Raw genomic sequence first — 20867 nt, forward strand, 5'->3', positions numbered from 1 at the left:
GGTGTGACAATAAATTTATTGTGTGATTCTTGTCACTGATAGAGCCTAATGAAGGGTGAAACAACATATCCAGGGCGTGTGAGGGAAGCAAACCCTGACAAAACACACCCCAAAAGCCGTGCTTTGGCGCAGACGGGGTTCATTTGCAGCCACCACAGACGCTGGGAGCTGGACTGGGGCCGGTTTGTGTTCAGCGTTCAGCGCTTGCCACCTTCAGGCTTGATGTGAATCCACAGACGGTGCTGCAGAGGTGGCACCTTAATTCCTTAATCACACGGAGTTTTGGTGCTGCTGCTGTCAGCAAAAATCGGGTTTGTTCCCCGCTGTGCAACAAGCTCGAGAGAGACACTGGTTATTTATCTCAGAGCCAGGCGCTCGGTGGAATTCCACAAATCCAGCACCACAGCTATTAATACTTTTCACTCTTTATACATTTTGGCAAACAAAGGAATTAGTGTTCGTTGGCTGCAAGTTACATAGTTCTCCTGTTAATTAGTACTCTATCTTCTGTTGGTTAATGATTCTCGCTTCTCACACTAATTATTCTTATGCTCGGTCTCTCTCTTCTTTTGGGTCGGTGGGTTTCTTGGGTCAGTGGTTCCAGAACTGTTTTTTACCCAGCTGGAGCTGATTTCAGCACAGTTTCAGAGTTGCCTTGATTAGTCTCTTCCTCTCCTTGGGAGTTTTGCCAGATGTCCCATAAATTCCGCATTCTTCGTGTCCACTATCAGTGGACATCCTTTTTTTCCAAGCTTTGTTAACCCTGCCCTAGGTCTGAGGTCGTTGGAGCACGTCCAACCCTAAACCTTAACAAGGCAATTCTAATTCTATCAACAAATTTGCAATACAAGACACCAAATACCATTTTTTGCAATGCAACTCCAAAACTTTTACAGTTGTCATCTGGGTTATCATGACGGGCTGTATAAGCTCCAGAGGACTTTTTTAAAGAGAAATATTGCGTGGATTCCACCGAAACATTTAAATCTTAGCTTTGGAAGTGTAAGAACTGTGAAGAACAATTAGTACTGTTGGTGGAAGTGATTAAACAGCAACAGAAAAAATCGTTGACCGTAAGCAGCAGTCGGCACAGATTTCTCGCTTTTCGCACAGAAGAGGAAAAACTTTGGTGTGAGGATGAAATCCTCACCTGAGAGCGGCAGGATGTGTGTCTTTTAATCAGGATCGCTTAAACAGGACCTTAATTCGCAGGCTCAAGGCTCAAACTTTGCCAGAAATGTATTTTCGGAGGTGGGTTAGGACTGGGTGAGCTTTAAGGTCCTTCCAGCCCTCAATATGCTGTGATTTTATGATTATATTTGTGATTTTATTTACGATTCACGACTCTGAGCCGAGGTGAAGCGCTGAGGGGAGGAGGGGGCAGGGCCTGAGTGGGCGTGGCCCGGGCGGCGCACGCGCGATGGGCGCGTAAACAGCGGCGGGTTCCGTGAGGGCCCCGGGGGTCGCTCCAGGTGAGGGGGGCCGGCAGGTGAAGGGGGTCCCCAGGTTAGGGGGTCTCCAGGGGGTCCCCCGGCCCCTCCGGGACCCCCACCATGGACAGCCCGGCCCTGCCCATCCGCCGCTCCCGCCGCGAGCTGGTGGAGGCCGTGAGAGAGCGGCCCTTCCTCATCGTCACCGGCGAGACGGGCAGCGGCAAGAGCACGCAGCTGCCCAGGTACCTCTTCGAGGCAGGTAACGGACCCCCCCCCGCGGGCCCCCGAGGGTGGGGTATGAGCAGGGATAAACGCGGATAGTCCTCCGTGTCCCCTCAGCTTCGGGCTGGGCTGTGCTGAGAGGAGGGTGATTGGACCCTTTAAATAAAAAAAACCCTGTTGCCATGTGTATGTTGTGTAGGTAGGGGTGTGCGAGCTGACTCGGAGCTGCACAGCTCACGGTGCCGATAACTCCAGGGTCGTGGTTCGATCCCTGTACGGGACATTCACTTAAGGGTTGGACTCGATGGTCCTCGTGGGTCCTTTCCAACTCAGAATATTCTGTATAACCCCAGTGTCCCAATTCATCTCAGATCACTGGGGTTCTTGCAAGCTGGAGAAGGCTCTGGGGTGACCTAATGCGGCCTTCCAGTACCTGAGAGGCTCCCAGAGAGCTGGAGGGAGACTTTGGACAAGGGTCTGGAGTGACAGGACAGGGGGAATGGCTTCCCACTGCCAGAGGGCAGGGTTAGATGGGATATTGGGAAGAAATTCTTCCCTGTGAGGGTGGTGAGGCCCTGGCACAGGTTGCCCAGAGAAGCTGTGGCTGCCCCATCCCTGGAAGTGTCCAAGGCCAGGTTGGACGGGGCTTGGAGCAACCTGGGCTAGTGGAAGGTGTCCCTGCCCGTGGCAGGAGGGTTGACACGGGATGATCTTTAAGGTCCATTGCAACCCAAACCATCGTGTGACTCTGTGCTCTCCACAGGCCTGGCCAAGCACGGGGCCATCGGTGTCACCCAGCCCCGGCGCGTCGCCACCATGTCGGTGGCGCAGCGGGTGGCCGAGGAGATGGGCTGTGCCCTGGGCACTCTCGTGGGGTACCAGGTCCGCTTCGACGACTGCACCTCCGAGGTAGGGCCCTGGGGGCTGGCATCCTGTGGGAGCAGGGGGCTCAGTGGGCTCTGGCTCAGGGTTTTGCCCCTGGGCCTCTCCGTGGGGTGGCACAGCCTCAGTGCCTCTCCAGGGGCTTGGTGGTGTAAGGTCTCAGAGCCTACACCAGCTGTGGTGGAGCTGCAGCTGTTGGTGTTGTATAACTCATTTGGTGAAGTTTTTTGCATCATGTAAGTTGTCTGATGAAGTTTTTTGAACCCCTTGCAAGTGAAACGTTGCCGAGCACCTGTGGTGTGGTGCATGATGGTCACCTGTGGTGCAGTCTGAGAGTGTGTCCTGGAAAAGATGTGATGATCTAAGTGTTTGCTTGACTTTGAAATGATAATCCAGGATAACAGCTGATTGTCTGATTAAACTTTTCAGGACACTGCCATCAGGTATATGACTGATGGCTGCCTGTTGAGGCAAATCCTGACAGATCCCCTCCTCAGCAAGTACAGCATCATCATTTTGGATGAAGCCCATGAGCGCAGCCTCAGCACTGTGAGTGTCACCTTATTTCTGTCCTTTGGGGTCACTGTTTCTCCTTTTTATGGTCTGTTTATACCTTCCTTTCACTTCTGCACAATCCCCAGGGATTTTGACTGCCTTTTGCTGTCCTGAGACCATAGAACTTTATTACAGGCTCAATAATCTGAAAATAAGATGTGACCTGTAGTCCTGTTGCAATTGGCATAGCTGTTGTTGTGTTTGAAAGTGTTCCAGCAGCTTTCCTGGCTGTTGGATGCTCTCCCAACATTTCCAGGAGTTTGAAGCCAGCACAGTGAACACAAACTTTCTAGAATCTTTATTTTTCCACTCACTAACAACACCCTGAAACATCTTTTTGCTCTAGTGTTTCTAAGGGTGTGTTCACAACTGTGCAAAGAGATTATGGCTTTTAGGACCATGGAAGTGTCCAGACTGACCTAAGTCCCAAAAGCTCTCAAAAGTCACCCTGACCCTTCTGTGGGCAGCACAGGGACACTCAAGTCACTCAGTCCTCAAGAGATTGTGTTGTGTGTCAGACAATCTGCTGCTCCAGCAAACAACCTGCCAGCCCAGCTGTGGAAAGGGGAAAATGTTCTCTGAATCCCAGTTCTGCCCTCAAGCATCTGAGGGTATGGCACATAAACTGAGTAAGGTGATTTAAGAAGTTACTGCTCCATCACCTGTGTCCCTGTGAGGAGCAGGTTTTTAATCCAGAGCACCCCAGAGTAAAATAAGCTTGCTGAAATCATCACAATAAGTGGTGAGACAAAGGAGGGTGCACACACAGTCAGGTGATATGCTGAAAAATGGGGTGAAAAATGGGTCTGAGGTGACTGCTGGCAAATGACTTGACCACGAGAATATAAACATGAAAAACAAAGCAATTTAAGGTATATTGGTTCTGTCTATGGGCTGTGAGAAGAGCTGATAAAAACGAATTAAATTCTAGAAACCAATTAGTGTGCTTACAAAATGACCAGGGTGAAAAATATGTTTTCTTCTGAGTGCTTGGGCCTGGAATATGGGATTTTCCTTGGCAAAAACCGGTCCCTTCCAAGTGCTTCAGGCACTTCTAGTAAAGCTGGGGTATTAACATCAGTTGCTTCTTTTGTTTTTCTCTCAGGATATTTTATTTGGTTTGCTGAAGAAACTCTTTCTGCAGAAGAAGCCCCCGGACAGGAAGACGGAGATGAAGGTGGTGGTGATGTCGGCCACCCTGGAGGTGGACAAGCTCTCCGAGTTCTTTGGACACTGCTCAGTGCTGCACATTCCAGGGAGGAGTTACCCTGTCAAGGAGATATTCTGCAACCTGCTGAGCCCCAGGGACGTGGGCAGCTCTGCCTATGTCACAGAGGTCTGGTGGCTTTGTTTTCTGGGCGTGTTCTCTGGTTTTGGTGTGATTTAATCTGGGACAGACCACAGGAATCAGCTGCTGGATTGCGTATCTGAGCATCCCTGCAGGAAATAGGGAAGAATTAATTAGTATGATGAGTTTGAGAAAGGTTGCAGCTGTTATTGGCTTGTCTGTTGTTTGTTCCAGGCTGTGAAAGTCACGCTGGATGTCCACCTGAATGAACCAGAAGGCGACATCTTGGTCTTCCTGACAGGTGCGAATTCTTCCTTCCACCACCCATGGTTATTCCGGGTTATTCCATGGCACTGCCAGCAAAACAGGCTGTCTACTTTGTCCCAGAGCAGTGAGTGGAGAAGGGAAAGGTGGGGGTTGATGCACACAGTGATCATTTTCAGAGCATTTTAGGAATATCTGTACCCCTGAGGCCAGATAAGAAAATCACTAACTTGAAAATTTGCACATTCTCTTCCCTTCTTGTGCCAGATTGACTCTGTGTTGCCTGCATGTTTTATTTTGTTGTTAATTCAGGAAGGGGGAATTACATCAATGTATAGGCCAGACCCTTAGGCATTCATCTTTTCAGGAACAGCCTTGGTGAGAGGCACTGTGGAAAGGCTGGATGTCACCTCCCAAACTTAACTCTCATTACACCCTTCTTTTAATGGTGTTGACAGCTCTGTAATATTGACAAACCAATCTTGTTTAAAGATGTTGCAAACTAGGAAGGCAGAGTCTTCAGTGACTACTTCAGTGCTCTTCTATGTCTTTTAGGTCAAATTGAGATAGAAAAAGCCTGTGACTTGCTCTTCAAGAAAGCAGAGTCCATTGATTACCGCTACGAGGTGCACGATCAGGCCGTGGAGGGATTGCTTATCCTACCTCTGTATGGCTCAATGTCAACAGGTAAGAGCTTCTGATGTCACAGGGAGCTTAATTCACACCAGTGTGAACTGCAAGAGTTGTTACAAACAGCATCCTCATCAAATCTTTCTGAAAAAATGCCGTTAATTAACCCATTTGTTACAATACTGTGGCACTACTGGGTTTTTTGGGAGTGTTCATAAATTAATTAAACTTCTCTGGGCTTGCACTGCAGCCTCCAGTTCAAATTCATATCCACTGGATGTGGCCTCACATGGCATCAGGATCCTCAGCTTAGGGAGGGGATGGTGTGTAACTGGAAGTTCAGATGGCCTCACTCTTTGTTTTAGGTGGAAAAAAACGTTGCCAGGAGGTTTTTGGTGATGAGAGCAGAGCTGGAAGGGAAGATAGCAGTGGTGCAGTGTCACACAGTGTAGGAAGGTGCAGGTTATCAGGGGCAGGCACTCTGTTTTGTTTGGCAGCAGTACCACAGTTAGTTCCCAAGAGTTAAAACCAGAACCCTCTTGACCTTTGCTGTATTTTCAGATGAATTCGAGGGCAGTGTTTGAATATATGGGTGCAGTTTGGAGGCTGCCAAGGGGCTGAGTGAGTGCTCAGAAGAGCAGAGCAGCAATTTCCCCCTAAAAGTGCTGCTGAGATCTTGTAAAGATCTGCAGAGGGAGCAAAACTGATCTGTTGGAAAGAGCAAAATTGCATAAAAGAAAAGCGTAGCTTCTTCCTTATTCCATGACATTGATTCCTGACTGAGAGGGATATTTTATTTTATTTTTATTTTGTGGTAGTTCCCCAGAGGACGTTGTATTTGAATATGTCTAAGTACACATGAGAAAATCTTCCTTAAAGAGATTTTTATATTTTTCAAAAATAGTAAGTGAGAAAATTTCAGGGGAAAGTTGAATTTCCACCTCTTTTTTTTGTTCCTTGGGAAGCCAAATGAATGGATGGGAGCTGCATGTGCTGCTTTGATACATGTTAAATGAAGATTTGCTGGAAACATGGGGGAGTTAACTAGTTTTTTTTTTAATGTTCACATCATTTGCTCTGGTGGTTAAAACCCTTCAAATCCTTCATGAAGATTCTGTTCAGACTAGACATCTTGTTTGTTTTCCTGGTTAGGAAACAGCCAGGAGAGTTGGCCTTTTTCCAAATCTGGGATATTTGAGCAGTAAAGAAAATATCTGATTTCTGGCGTTTGCTAAAATAACACCAATTCCATATTTTAGGATGTTGTGTGATTCACTTTCTAATGTCATTCAAGTGACTTTCACTCAGCATTTGAGTGAATTTGGTGGAAATCAGTGCTGTAACATAAACTGTTTGACTGACTCTGTCATTTCAGATCAACAGAAAAGGATATTTTTGCCAGCTCCTACGGGCATTAGAAAATGTGTGGTGTCCACAAACATTGCTGCAACATCTCTGACCATCGAAGGAGTCAGGTATTGTTTTGTGTCCTTCCTAAAAGCTGTGGCAGAGGGGATAATTCAGGAAGTTCTGACTTCCTTCCATTTCTGTACCTGCCCTGTTGCCTTTTTCGTGTGTGTGTGTGTGTGTGGTGAGAAAACCCTTAATACCATTATATAGTCTTAGAGATGACTGATGGTTTTGGGCCCTAATTTGAAATCAAATCTTGGCTTCACTAAGTAACCCTGTGGTAGCTGTCTGTGTGCTGAGAGCTCTGTCCTTTCCCTCTCTCAATCTTTCTGCTCAGGTACGTCGTGGACAGCGGGTTCGTGAAGCAGCTGAATCACAACCCCCGGGTTGGCTTGGACATACTGGAGGTGGTTCCCATTTCAAAGTAAGTTTTTAAACGTGTCTTGGTGCTCCTGGGAGTTGCTGGGACAACACCATGTATTGGTGGATCTTTAAAAAATAATAAGTCAATAAAAAGATGAGGAGCAGCCTTGAGGTTCTGTGATTTAAAGCCGTTTTGTTTGTTGCTACGTAGGAAGTGGTTCAGGATGTATAATTTCCTATAAGCTTCAGACTTTAAGAAGGAACTGACAGTGCATTGCCTGCAGCCTGAACAGGGGCTCACATGTCCTCTTGTGTTTGAATACAACAACCTGATTCAGAGAAGCTTAAAAAAATCTTCCGTGCACAGAAACGCTGCTCCTGCCCGTCCTCGTCCAGCTGGAATTCTCAGCTGCTGCACAGTAAAATACCTTCTGCCTGCAAGCACAGAAATTGTTGTTATTTGTCATAATCACCCCGTGGGTAATACTAGAAGGGATTGAGAGTTTGGGTGTTGGTTTTTCTGGAAGGAGCGAGGCGAAGCAGCGAGCTGGCCGAGCCGGCAGGACCTCGTCCGGGAAGAGCTACCGGCTGTACAGCAGGGAGTTCTGGGAGCAGTGCATGCCTGACCACACCGTCCCAGAGATCAGGAGGACCAGCCTGACATCTGTCATCCTGACCTTGAAGTGCCTCTCCGTGCATGATGTCATCAGGTGACCTCTGGGCAGGGGATTATCCCTGTCTCCCCGAGTCTGGGCAGCGCGGCACCCGGAGCCTGTTGGCAGGAGGCAGGATTAGGTTCCCCAGCCAACTGTGACACTTCAATTCAATCAGCTTTTCTGCTGTTCTCCCCAGCCTGTAATTCCAGGTTGGATCTTGAGCTCAGGTTTGGGGTTCTGCCAAAACTGGCTCGCTCCAAAATTCAATATATAGTTTGTAGCATTCCTTTCAAATATTGATGTTTATGCCCCAAAAGCTTCATCTCTGCGGGATGGTTTAATTTTAAGATCATACAAGTGCAGAAAATACAGTTGAGCTTTGTGTGTGCCATACTGGGATTTGTCATCAATCATAATTCCCCAGCTTGAGGCAGAACATGCAGTAACACACCCTTATGCTGCAGATGATTACGTGCACTTTGGTCAAAAACCTGTATTGGGAGGTGAAAGAAGTATTCTAATAAATATGAAAACTAACAAAGCTATTCTGGGCCTGAACAGATATTTTTTTTTTTTTACTTCATTTTTTTCTACAGATTTCCCTATTTGGACCCCCCTGAAGAAAGACATATTTTAGAAGCTCTCAAGGAACTTTACCAGTGCAGTGCTATTGACAGGTAAAAAATAAAGGGGTGCAGTCACTACAGGAATTTAATGGTTTAACTGGGGTCAGTGTTTGTTTGTGTGGACTAAAGGAACTTCCCCAGCAGTAGAATATGTTTCCTCATTTAGCTTCCAGGAAGTTACTACTGGGGTTTAATATAGGCTGTAAAATCAGGGTTAGAACTGGGCTTGGGGATTGAGAGATACAGATCAATTTGTCCACATTGTCCTGGCGTTCCTGAGTGACCTCAGACAAATTACCTCAACCCAGTGCTGGAGCTCCTGATGGCAGGTCCCAGACTGTTGTGACGGAGGAATTTGGGCTTTAGCTGTGAGGTCCATCCAAGAACTCAAGGCAGGAAGCAAGATCTTATCCTGAGCTTCCAGGAATTCTTCTTGCAGGAATTAAATAAAAGCTGGCTGTGCCTGGCATGGAGCAGGCACAGGCAAACTGGGGACACTTCTTCATGTCTCCAGCACCTGTCTGGGCACACACATCCAGAGGGAAATGCTTATTCCATGCCCTTAATCGGGATGTGGTGGCTGACTTAGGTGTGCATGCCCCCCTTTAACATTGAAACATGAATCTGGTGTTTCTGTCTTTTTTCCTGGGATAAGGAGAGGCCATGTGACAAGACTGGGAGAATTCCTGGTGCAGTTTCCCCTCCCTCCCAACCTGAGCTGTGCTGTCATAAAAGCTGCTTCCCTTGACTGTGAGGATCTCCTGCTTCCCATTGCAGCCATGCTGTCCGTGGAAAACGTCTTCATCCGGCCAGGTAGGGAGCCTCTTATCCCCAAAGCAGCCCCATATGTTTTTCAAGCTTTCCATGAGCTTGGAGTCAGGGCACATTGCATGCCAGGAATTGGACAACAGCTGTTCCAAAGGCTCCAGACCAGCATGGAATTGGGTTGCCTTTGTCCCAAGGCTGTGAGCTGGGAAGCAACGTTTGCGTAAGCAGGAGGATGCTGAGAGGTCATGAGGGGGAAACTGTGTTACAGGAGGGGAAAGAGTAAAAGAAAAAACCCCAGAAAAGCAAAATGCACCACAGCAGATGTTTTGCTGTTGGTCTGAGTACAGGCAACAGGGACTGATTAATTTGTTTTTAATGAACGGGGTCACCTCTGGATTATCTTTCCTGTCAATAACTCTGTTTAACCAAACAGACCTTTTAAGTTACTGTGAGAAGCTCAGCTTGTCACTGCCTCCTTTCCAGTGTTTTTCTAAATGGAAAATACAGTTTTGCTGTGGTTCCAGGGTAGCACCTTTCATAGTGCTAAACCCAGTCTCTCACGTCCTCCTTCCCATCTCCTTTCCCCTCCTGTCAGTCCCCCTTCGTGCTCCATATATTTGTATATGTCCTGTCTTTGTGGGAGACCTTTGTCCTTCCCAGTCACTCCCTGGCTCTTGTCCAGTTATCCCTGTAGTCCATTAACTGTCCCTGTTAGCACAACAGCCCCAGACACTGCTGACACCACTGATAACCTGGAATCTGCTCCGGGGTCCTTCCCATTCCCACAACTGCCCCTGTGCTTTCCCATCCTCCCTCTGGCAACGTGCCCTTCTTCTCTGATGCATTTGTAACTCTTCAGCAACCCTGAACACTGGGAAGAACATGGAACTCCCACCCTGAAGGCACCTCAGGATGTGTAGGATCAGGCCTCCTTCATCCATGGTACCTTTAATACCCACAAACTTCTGCCATCCTCTACAACAGCAGCACTGCAAAGGCCTTTGCAGTTGTGTCTCCCTCTCCTGAGGGGAAAAGGCTGTGCTGGAGAAGAAATTCTCAGGGAATTCAAACCTTGAAATAACACTTTGGAAGTGTTGCTTTTGCCCAGCACATTCCTAGCACTTAGTGAAGGTGGATTCCCACTAAACTCACAGATGCACATGTTTTTCTAGACTCTTATTTAAGACCTCCACTGCTGTGGCCCTGGGACAAAAACTGAGTTAAATAGATTAGATGGGGTGGTTTCAACAGCCTTGTTTTTTCTCTCTCAGGGTAAAACTTCCACTTGATCCTCGGGAGCTGTTTGTTTAAGGTCTCTGTTCCTTTATCTTTCCATGTCAGCATCTGAGCTGATTGTGAGAGAGAAATATGTAGAACCTTTCCAAGAGAGCAGAATTCTTCATCTCTGTTTGCTGACTGATGAGATTAATGACAGATTTAATGGCATCTACATGCTCTTGTTCAGCAGGAATGGAAGGAGGAAGAGCTGTAAATGCAGCTGTGGAGGAGAGACAAATCTAAAAATAACATGAATAAAGAGCCCAGGCTGCCAAACACACTTTGGAGAGATGCTAACAGGACATTAGGGAGTGCTACCTAAAAATGACTTTAAGTGAGATATAACTTACTTCCTCAGGTGATCCTCAGAAGCAAAAGGAGGCTGAGCTTCAACACCAGGAACTTTCCTCACAAGTGGGAGGATGCAATGACTTTGCAACCCTCTTAAATATTTTTGAACAGTGCAAAGCAAGGTATAAAATGATCCCTTACAGTAAGTGGTTTTGCATTGCTCATAAATCCCAGGTGCTGCCAGTCCTTAGATGTGCTGCACATACACGTGTGTCCTCGTGCCTAATTGCAGATTTATTCCTTCTTTGAGCTGTAATTTCTGTCATTATTTAAACCAACAAAGTATCTGCTGTGTAGGTTGTTGCCTTTGTGTGACCATAACGAAAAACAGAGGCAAGTTTCTGCCTTCAGCTTCCAAAGGGCTTCTTTATAATACAAATATTTCTGTTCTCAGCAAGTCTCCCTCAGCCTGGTGCCAGAGACACTGGATCCATTGGAGGGCTTTAAAATCTGCTTTTAGCGTGGAAAAACAGCTCCGGGAAATCACCAGTAAACTGAAAGAGGTAAAAAATGCAATTTCTAGTTATGTTTGAGTTATGTAAGTTTATATTTCAGACATGTACTGGACCACTGGGCCTTTGCCAGATGGCTGCTGCCTTCCTCATGTAGAAACTAATCCACTTAAATATTTTTTTAGAGCATCCTTGCTTGTGTAACTAACAGGTATGATGGTGGGAACAGCCAAAAGGAGAGTTTTTCCCCCTTTCCTCATGGTTTCTGTACAGTGAGAAACCCAGAGTTTAAAATCCATGGGGTGGAAGGGGGTGTAACTGCTTTTTCTTTAGGAAAGATCCTGATTTGTGTTGTTTTTCCTTTACACAGCTGCCAGACTTCCCCAAAGAGACATTTGAAGGCTCCAGAACTGAAATACTGAGGAGGTGCCTGTGTGCAGGATACTTCATCAATGTAGCTCGGAGGTGAGGAAGGGAGTTTGGAGATTGGGATGGGAAAGATGTCACACACATTATTTATATATATATTTATATACAGAGGGCTGTGTGCTGGGAAAAGGAGTAACTGCAGCTGCAGGAGGTGTTTCTGTGCAGGGCTGGAAGCTTTGTAGGGTCTCTGCTTTTCACTGTCATTACTATTCCAAGGATGTAAGAAACTTCCCCAGGAATGTCATTTTTCTATCTGTGGGATGAACTCCCAAGCTGATGGGTAGTTCCAGGCATTAAACTAAGGGGCTGGGAAATTTCCAGTAATCATGGCTGTCAAAGGCTCCACTCCCAAACCCTGTGCTTATTGTGTTGCTGTATCTGCAGTGCTACTGTGGTAAATCAGATATGTTTTATTCCTCGTTGGTTTTTTTTTTTTTTTACAGTTTAATTCTGGAATCCCCTTTCTCTCCTTAGATATTTGACTTTCTCTATTTAGATATTTGACTTTTGACTTTCTCTGTGTAGATATTTGAGTATTTTGTCTATGCTGCAGCTGATTAGTTCAGTTCAGTCTTGCTGTCCGTGTTGCTCTCTGATCACAGCAAAGTGTGTTTCGTTATTTGTTTGTTTATTTATTTTTCCCCAACCCTTTCAGATCTGCAGCCAGGACATTCTGCACAATGGACGGACATGGCAGCATTGTCTACATCCACCCCTCATCCACAGTGAGTTTCCAAATCTGTTGGTAAAGTAGCAAAGGATCTGTGACAGGGATAAGAGGCAGGTCCCACAAACTCTTCCTAGTGCTTGGTCTGGTGCAGTGTTCATTTGGAGAGTGGGGAAGAGCCTCTTCAAAGAACTTCTTCAAATTTGGTGAATGTTTGGCTTATGATACGAGTGTAACACAGACTGAACTTTCTCTCTGGGCAGTTTTAAGCGAGTCATTCCACCTTAATTTCCCTGAAAATTAAGGATAATGTCACCTCGCATCTGAAGCGCTGAAAAACGCTCCAGTGGAGGGGGCTCTCTGGAACTAAAAAAACTCTTTTCAATCAGCTCAGAAAGAATCTTTTTTTTAACTGATTTTTCCAGCTGTACAACCAGGAGACTCTGCTGGAGTGGATCATCTTCCACGACGTCGCCGTGACGTCCAAGATCTACGTGCGGACGGTGTGTCCCGTGCGCTACGAGTGGGTCAAGGACCTGCTGCCCAGGCTGCACCAGATCGATGCCTACGAGCTGAGCAGCGTGGCCAGGGAGGAGGTGACAGAGGAGGAAATAACCAGGTGGAAGCACAGGGAGGACCTGAAGAGGCAGCTGGGTGAGCACAGGGAGTCCGTGTCTCCGGGGCAGCTTCTTGGTTGTGTGCACTCCTGTTATGCCACTGGATTCAGTCTGGCCTGGAATGAATTTTTTCATGTTTACATGGTTGATGTGTGTGGTTCTGGCTGTTCTCTTTTCTCTGCAGTCCTTGTTTTCTGTCTCTGCAGTGTGAATAGTGGTGTTTCCTTACTGGCTCTTGCCGAGGTCCTCCCTTCTTCTGGCTTCCTAGAGCTCACAGGGGCAAAACTTGAACACAGAACTGGCTAAAAGCATTTTGAATCTGATTATTTTGAGTTATTATCTGATTATTTAAGTTTATAAAGGCTTAATTAGTGGAAGGAAAGGCTGCAGCATGAGCTGAATTATTATCTGACTGCAAGACAGAATAATTACAAATATTCTATTGGAATAGAATAGAAATATCCCAATAATTACAAATATTCTAATGGAATAGAATAGAAATATCCCAATACTTACAAATATTCTAATGGAATAGAATAGAAATATCCCAATAATTACAAATATTCTAATGGAATAGAATAGAAATATCCCAATAATTACAAATATTCTATTGGAATAGAATAGAAATATCCCAATAATTACAAATATTCTAATAAAGGGTTTCTAACCATAGATACCCAAATAAGAGAGAGAAGTCCTAAGGGTTATGGAGAGGAGGGGAGGGGGAAAAATTCAACCCAAAAAACCTCACCCACCAAAAAACATGAAGGAAAAAGCGTCACATTTTGGTGAATGTCTCCTTCTGACAGTGAGTTTAATGCCATATGTTTCAATAGTTTTAATTAAGACTGGTGCCTGCTGACTGATCTGCTGCTTGACATTCTCTGAATTCTTCTGTCAGCAGGTCCCTAAAACAGCCAAGTATTCCAAGGACCTCTTTCCTCCCGAGCTGACCCTTCCAAAATATCCACTTTAATGTACAGCACAGGCACTGGCAATATTGATTCTCTTCCATTTCCTTAAAATGGAGGCTGCTGGGCTCAGAGAGTGTGCACTGTTGTATAATCCCACCATTTTAAATGATAAAAACCACATTTCATGTGGTTATAAATGGGATAGGAAAGGATATTTGCATTATTAGGTAATGCAGAGGAGCACCATCCAGCTGAAGTCCAAGGAGCTGAGGTTTGTTCTCCATGTCCCTCCTAACATTGTGACTTCACCAGGCCATTGTCAATTCATTTGAGATTAATATTGACCTACCAGATGTTGTATTTCTGGGAGCTTCATAAAAATAGGTGGCTGAATAGCTGAGAAAGGCTTAATTAGTGGAAGGAAAGGCTGCAGCATGAGCTGAATTATTATTTGACTGCAAGACAGAATAATTACAAATATTCTAATAGAATTGAATAGAAATATCCCAATAATTACAAATATTCTAATAAATAATCTAATGTTGATTAGAGCCTCAGGGACAGGCTGCAGTAGCTGCTTCATTCACACAGCTTTTAGGCTCTCAGAATCTTTGATTAATTTTTTATTATTGTTATTTTAAACTGAAAATATTTCTTGCTTTTCTTGCCTCCTGGGAGAAGCCCTGCCAAGGTCTCAGTGCTGGGGGAGAACCTGCATTCCTGATGGTGTCTGATCCCAATATTGGCTTTTCCCACTCCCTTATCTCCTTGTTGTCCAATCTCTTCCCCCTCCCTCTGGAAATTTTTCAGAGATAGTTTATTCTAAGCTTATTTCCTGTCCCTCTCCTGCCTAAACCTGAGTTGGAGATGTGTAATTTAGAGAGGAAATGGGTGCACAGAACACGAGATGCACGTTCTGTGTTCCAATAAAACCCAAGGTACACGCTGGGGATGAGAAGAGCCCAGCTGCAAATATTGACATGGGACTTCAGGCAGGATTTTAGTTTTCATTTTTTTTCCCCTCCCTGCTGTGGTACAGTCTGTCCTCTCTGGAAGTCATTCAAATGCCTGCCTGGGACTTGAAATGAAAAAAAAAAAAAAGAGATTCTGTTGGGTGGTTTTTTGGGGTATTTTACCAACAGGAGGAATTGTAGTGCTGGGAGTGGGGGTGGTGACACAAAAGAGTATATATTTTTTTTCTCTTCTCCCCCCCCAGAAGGAGCCACAGACAACTCTGCCAAGAAGATGGAGAGAAGGAATGATGATCAGTCCATCCTGGATGCCAGAGCCCGTTACCTGGAGAGGAAGCAGCAAAGAGCACAGGGTTTAGGTGGCCCAGTGAAAGAAACGGGGTAATTCTGGTGGCAGCTCCACTCCCACGTGAGGGAGGGCGGTTTGTGCAGCTCTGGGGATGTTTGCACGATGCAAAGTGACTCACAGGAATGGAGGGAGACTTCTGCTTTGTGGTTATTTCAGTGCAGAAGAGGAAAACACAACCTTCCTTTGCTGCATCCAGCAGGGAAAAGTGACCAAGCTGAATTTTGTTGCTGCGTGTCACTGGCAACAGTTCACTGGCTGGAAGACTGTGGTGCCAATTCTGCAGCATTTAATTGACTTAAAAAGGTCTCAGTGCCAACAAAAATAAAATTTTCTTAAAGATTGGCTGTTTTTTTATTTTTTTTTAAAGGACTGGAACTGTAAGTTTTTATCCATTTCACTCAGTATGATGGTTGTACAGCCTCAGTGCTCATCCACTCCTCAGTTAAATGTGTAGGAAGGGCTCTTTTGATGATGGAACCATCAGGATTAAATCCAGAAGGACATTTGCCCCCTGCATTCCCTGCTGCACCACGTACAGGGATGGCTCTGGGTGAAGATGTCTTTGTGTGCCAAGTGTTCTGGCAGTGTTTCCACATTCCTGCTAACAATGCATCATTTTTGTCAGGGATGACTTAGCACTGTGGGTTTTCCTGCTGGCAAAGGAACCCACCCCAGCAGTGGATCCCTTATCCCCCAGGGCTGGCAGCAGGGCTGCTCCTAATGGGCTGTTTGTCTGGATTTGGGGACTGTTATTTTTAAAAGATATGGATTTTGATCTCAAGAATGACTGTTTCAAATGTGTGGGAAGAACACACGAGGAAATACAAGCTTTTGTCCTTAAGCTGTGATGCTTTGTCATCATAAAGTTTGTCTCCTCAGTAAAGAAATAATCCTGTTTTATCACCTCAATAACCCTAAAATGTTCCAGTGTGGAGCTTGTACAAGACAATTTCCAAATAACTGGAGGAACATGCTGTCACTTTTTCCCCACCTCTGTGTGTCACCTTCTTGCTTTCCAGGTCACTTGTTAAAAGGGATGTGGTAAAATATTCACCATTCCCCCTCTGCTCCACCTTGAGCATTCCAGGCTGATCAAAAGCTCTCAGAAACCTTGGGATTCTTTGTGGGAAATATAATATTCCTCATAAAAAAAAATGGTAGATCTGATAATTGTTCCTCTTTTCTGTAATTATGCCTGTTAAAAGGGAAGAGATGGGGAAAGATGGGGAGGGAGTTTGGACAAGAGCCTGGAATGACAGGGCAAGGGGAATGGCTTCAAACTGACAGAGAGGAGGTTTAGGTTGGATATTGGAGAAAAATTCTTCCCTGGGAGGGTTTTTTTTCCACTCTGGTGCTCAGGCTCTGCTTTGGAGCCAGGAGCACTTTTCCTTGACTCAACCTCTTTTGCTGTTTAATTTGATTCATGATATATTTGCAAGTCATGGCCTCTCCTGAGTCAAAGGACATCTGCCCCACACACTGGGTCTGAAATGAGCAGCTGGAATGGCTACTCTTTCTTGGGGCTGGAAATCTCTTGGCAGATCCTGTTACTTTCTGGTCCCTTTTATTGTTTTCACTCTCTTAGTAGCGAAAAGGGAGGGTTTTTTGTTTTCCCCCTTGTGTTTCAGGGCTGCTCAGAGAGTTGGAAATGGGGAATTCAAGACAAATTATGTGAGGAAATAACCATGAGATTGCAAAATAAGGTGTAAGGAAAGCTGGGGTGCCCCAAGCACACCCAGCTCTGGGCAGAGCACTTGGAATGCTGCATCATCACAGAGAAACAGCTAAAACTTAACTCTTTTTGTGTGCTGGAGGTAAATTGTGAGTTAATAAACACGGGAGGAAAGTGGGAGTTTGATTGTGTTCCTGCACTCATTAACAGTGGGCCGTGGGAACAGCCCCAGGGACCGTCCCCCGGGGTTTATGGATGGAAGGGGACAGTGGGGACACCCTGGGGGGAGAACATCATATCCCGGTGCCAGGGACCCCCCAGTGCCTTGGTGTGTCCCCCAGGGGGTGGATCCATCACATCCCAGTCACAGGGACACCCCTGTCCCTTCGGTGTCTCCCCAGGAGAATGGGATCTATCCCATCCCTCGGTGTCCCCCAGGGGGGTGGATCCATCACATCCCGGTGACAGGGATATCCTAGGGGGGAATCCATGGACACCCCTGGTGACAGGGACACCCTGAGAGGGGGGATCCAAGGACACCCCCGAGTTGGGGGATTCATCACAGGGACAGGCCGGGTGACAGGGACACCCCACGTGGGGGTGGATCCATCACATCCCGGTGACAGGGACACCCGGAGGGGGGTGGGATTTATCGCATCCCAGTGTCAGGAACACCCCGGAGGGGGGTGTCCAGGGACACCGCGGGTGACAGGGACACCCCGGAGAAGAGATCCAGGGACACCCCGAGGGGGAGTACCCATGTCCCCCCTCCCCGGTGTCAGGGACACCCCGGGGGGGTTATCCAGGTGTCCCCCCGGTGTCAGGGACATCCGGGGGGGGGTTATCCAGGGATACCCCCGGTGTCAGGGACATCTCGGGGGGGAGTTATCCAGGGATACCCCCGGTGTCAGGGACACCCCGGGGGGGTTATCCAGGTGTCCCCCCCAGTGTCAGGGACACCCCGGGGGGGGGTTATCCAGGTGTCCCCCCCGGTGTCAGGGACACCCCGGGGGGGTTATCCAGGGATACCCCCGGTGTCAGGGACATCCCGGTGGGGGTTATCCAGGTGTCCCCCCCGGTGTCCCCCCGGTGTCACCTTGTCCCGGCCGCGCCGCGCGGTCACGTGACCCCGGCGCGGGGCGGCGCGCGCCGGACGGAAGTGACGCCGCCGGCCCCTCGGTCGCATGATGTGGCAAAAAAAAAAGGCCGGGAAGGAGCGCTGAGTGATGCGTCCCCAAATAGTCCCTTCCGGCGGCGCATCACCCCGGCCGCCCCACTGGCGCCGCGCGCCGGCGGATCCCTCCGCGCGCCCCCGGCGCGGCTGAGGCGGCTCGGGCGGGCGGCAGGTGCGCGTATCCTTCCGCCGTGGTATCCTTCCGCCGGCGGGGGCAGCCCTTCCGCACGGCCCCGCTCCGCCATCGCGGCCCCGCAGCGCCCGCAGCGCCGAGCCCGGCCCGGCACGGAGCCCCCGCCGCCACCATGGCACAGATCCTGCCTATCCGCTTCCAGGAGCACCTCCAGGTGGGCGCCGGCGCGGCCGCGCTGTTCTGTCCCCGCCGTGCCGAGAGGACGTACCCGGGCCCGCCCGCGGTGCCGCCGTGAGGGCTGTGGGGGGGCGCGGGGTGTTGGTGTCCGGGAGGGAAGCGCTGCCCGAAGGGCACCTTCCTGAGGGGCCGGGCCTGGCCTGCCGCCCTTGCCGGTGCCCCCCCGGGCTGGGCGAGGCCGGGAGGGGACGGGGAGCGCGGGTGGTTCCGCGGCGTGAGGGGAAATCCCGCCCCGGCTCCGGGTCTGCGAGGGACGGGGGCGAGCCGGGCAGGGCTGGGCTGCCTCCCTGCGCCGCTTCCTTCTAGATATATTAATAATCTTAACACCTTTCCTTGTGAGGGCGTAGTAAGTGTTTCTCCCGGTGCCGTCTGGGTGTCATGTCACGTCCCGGAAGGGGAGCTGCAGTGAGTGCGGGAGCTGCCGCGGCTCCCGCAGTGCAGCGGGGGCAGTGCAGGTGCCCAGGTGCCCTTCTCTCAAACCCAGGCTCTCGCTGCACCGCCCTCGCCACCGCGGTTATTTCCTTTCGCTTCCCTGACACGGCTCCCTGAAGGCAGCGGTAACACGTCCTGGATGTGCAGGAACTCGGGGCTGCCTTCCCAGTTCCCATGTCCGTGGGTGCAGCCGGAGCGCAGGGAGGGGTCTGGAGGTGCAGGTCCGGTTGTGCAATGGGCACTTCACCTCTGGCAGGTCCGTGGGGCGAAGTACTGCGAGCCACGGTTCTCCTGGCTGGGGCCGTGGTGTTAGTTAAGCTTGGTTTCACTGCTGGGGAGTTTTTTTTGTGTAATAAAAGCTACATTGGCACACCTGGCTTCTGTGCCCCTTCTGCCCCGTGGTTCCAGTGTCTGTGTTTAGTTTGTGTAACCAGGCACTGATGTACTGGTGGATTTCCATCATTTGTAGTGACTTCTTTTCCTGACTCAAACAGAAAAATTTCAATTCCTAGGCACCTTGCAAAATACTTATTTTGTGGTGTAAAATACCACTATCCATAGGGTTTAAAAAAACGGTGCCATGGTTACTTTCTGTCTGGGTGGGTGACTGCTGAGGAATTTTCCTTCAATATCAGGTGAGGAATTTTCCTTCCATATCAGTGGAAAAGCAGGCCAGAATTCCTAGCTGAGGTGTGCCTACACTCCTTAGTGAGCAGCACTGACAGGGGAATCCCAGAGCTTTGTCTCTGAGCAGTGCCTTGTCCTGGTGGTGGCACAGCCCAGACCCAGGTGCTGAGGTGGTTCTGTGTCCTCAGGTGAAACTCATCCCTCTGTGTGCCCAGCTCCTACTAAAGCATTGTGGAAATGCACCTCTGATATATTATTTAAGCCCCAAACCTTGCATGTGACCCACTGCCAGGTCTCTAATGACATGAGTCCTGTTACATAATGAAACTCATCTGCCTCATGCCAGGAGTGCTGGGAGGGTTCAGGCCAGCACTACTGTGGAACAGGACTGTTCTGCCCAAAGTCTGATTTATGTGTTTAGTTGTGTTTTAATTTGCATTTTCTCTCCCTGCACCCCTTCACTGGTTGAACCAGTATCTTTTATAGCTGCACACTGAGCTGATCTCTCCTCAGGTGGGGTGTCCAGCCCTCTCAGCCTGGCTGCACGTGGCTCTTGCCCAGTTTGCTGCTCCTGCTGAACTTCCTCATTTTATTTCATTGAGAAATTTTCAGAGGAATTTGAATTCTTGGAGTTCCTGTTTTTCCCCTGAAGCTTCTGACATGAATTTCGAGAGCAGAAACGCTGCTGTTGCAGTGGTTTTGTTTTAGTGTATTCCAGGCTGCTCCTAGGAAATCCTCATGGGCTCAATAGTACAATTTCTTGAACTGTGCCTGACCTACATTGTCGAGGAAACTTGTCTTACGGGTGTTGGGCAACACTTGCAAGTTTGTAGCTGATGCTTTAATGCAAAGGCAAGGCACCCACCCAGAGCCTTATTCATAAAAGGCAGGTGGTGAATGTGAATGAGGAAGATTTTGCAGGCTGTTATTGAAATCCGATCTTGGCTGGTGATTTGGGAATGAAGAGTAAAGGCTCCAGAAGCCCTGAATGTCTTGGGGACACAGGACAGTGCTTTGTACCCCAAATTGGAGCTAAAGATCTACTTTGGGCAAGAAGTTGGCTTGGCAGGGCCAAGTGAGCTTTCTGGGGAGTCTGAAACCAAAATGTGTTCTCAGGCTTCACGTTTTGTTTGTTTGAGTCCCATCACATGCTCTGCAATCTCAGCTGTCCCAAATATGTAGGTTTTATCTGTGTGGTGTCTACTGTACATCCCTGCCCGGCCTCAAAACAGCATGTTGTGAGAAACTTCCCTTGGGAGTTTTCAAGGAGAAACCTGGTTCCTGTGCTATCAAAACTCACGTTATAAAACTTTACAGTGCTACTTTTTCTTTTTTTTTTTTTTTTCTTTTTGAAGTGGCTATGAGGAAACAATCCACTGTGCTTGTGGTGGGAGATCAGAGGTCAGTGTGTGAGATGATTGTAAATCTGGTTGCTCGTGTGCGGGTTTTAGGGATTCCTAAAATGTT

The 20867-nt window shown here is 48.0% G+C and overlaps 2 protein-coding genes across 4 annotated transcripts in view; both read left to right on the forward strand.

Annotated features, from left to right (window-relative positions):
• Positions 1–1401: 1401 nt before the first annotated feature.
• Positions 1402–15966, forward strand: DHX40 (DEAH-box helicase 40). Of its 2 annotated transcripts, none has more exons than XM_051809983.1 (17): positions 1402–1692; positions 2419–2564; positions 2967–3086; positions 4198–4428; positions 4615–4681; positions 5200–5331; positions 6650–6749; positions 7022–7108; positions 7575–7757; positions 8300–8380; positions 8985–9142; positions 10734–10848; positions 11121–11229; positions 11549–11643; positions 12263–12332; positions 12700–12928; positions 15022–15966. In XM_051809983.1, exons 1-17 carry the CDS (start codon positions 1554–1556, stop codon positions 15159–15161), a joined length of 2202 nt encoding a protein of 733 aa, XP_051665943.1. In that variant the 5' UTR covers positions 1402–1553; the 3' UTR covers positions 15162–15966. The 2 variants fall into 2 exon arrangements, with proteins under 2 accessions (XP_051665943.1, XP_051665945.1); XM_051809985.1 differs by having other exon boundaries at positions 1558–1675.
• A 2139-nt stretch (positions 15967–18105) lies between these two features.
• CLTC (clathrin heavy chain) overlaps positions 18106–20867 on the forward strand; it is a 29779-nt gene continuing 27017 nt past the window's right edge. The window contains exon 1 of one of the 2 annotated variants that reach the window (XM_051809981.1): positions 18106–18318. In XM_051809981.1, the coding sequence (XP_051665941.1) occupies positions 18277–18318 (42 nt within the window). In that variant the 5' untranslated portion in view covers positions 18106–18276. The remainder of the gene's footprint in view (positions 18319–20867) is intronic. The other variant, XM_051809982.1, reaches the window with a different exon arrangement.

The sequence above is a fragment of the Manacus candei genome, unplaced genomic scaffold, assembly GCF_025592945.1.
Source record: "Manacus candei isolate 608988 ecotype Guabito, Panama unplaced genomic scaffold, ASM2559294v1 h1tg000076l, whole genome shotgun sequence".
Classification (NCBI taxonomy): Eukaryota; Metazoa; Chordata; class Aves; order Passeriformes; family Pipridae; genus Manacus; species Manacus candei.

Bases quoted from the DNA above. Each gene is read 5' to 3' on its own strand.
- DHX40 (XM_051809983.1), top strand. From the start codon at position 1,554: ATGGACAGCCCGGCCCTGCCCATCCGCCGCTCCCGCCGCGAGCTGGTG. The intron at 7,109-7,574 runs GTAAGTTTTTAA...TTTTTCTGGAAG, and splicing joins GAGGTGGTTCCCATTTCAAA to GAGCGAGGCGAAGCAGCGAG. The intron at 9,143-10,733 runs GTAGGGAGCCTC...TTACTTCCTCAG, and splicing joins AAACGTCTTCATCCGGCCAG to GTGATCCTCAGAAGCAAAAG.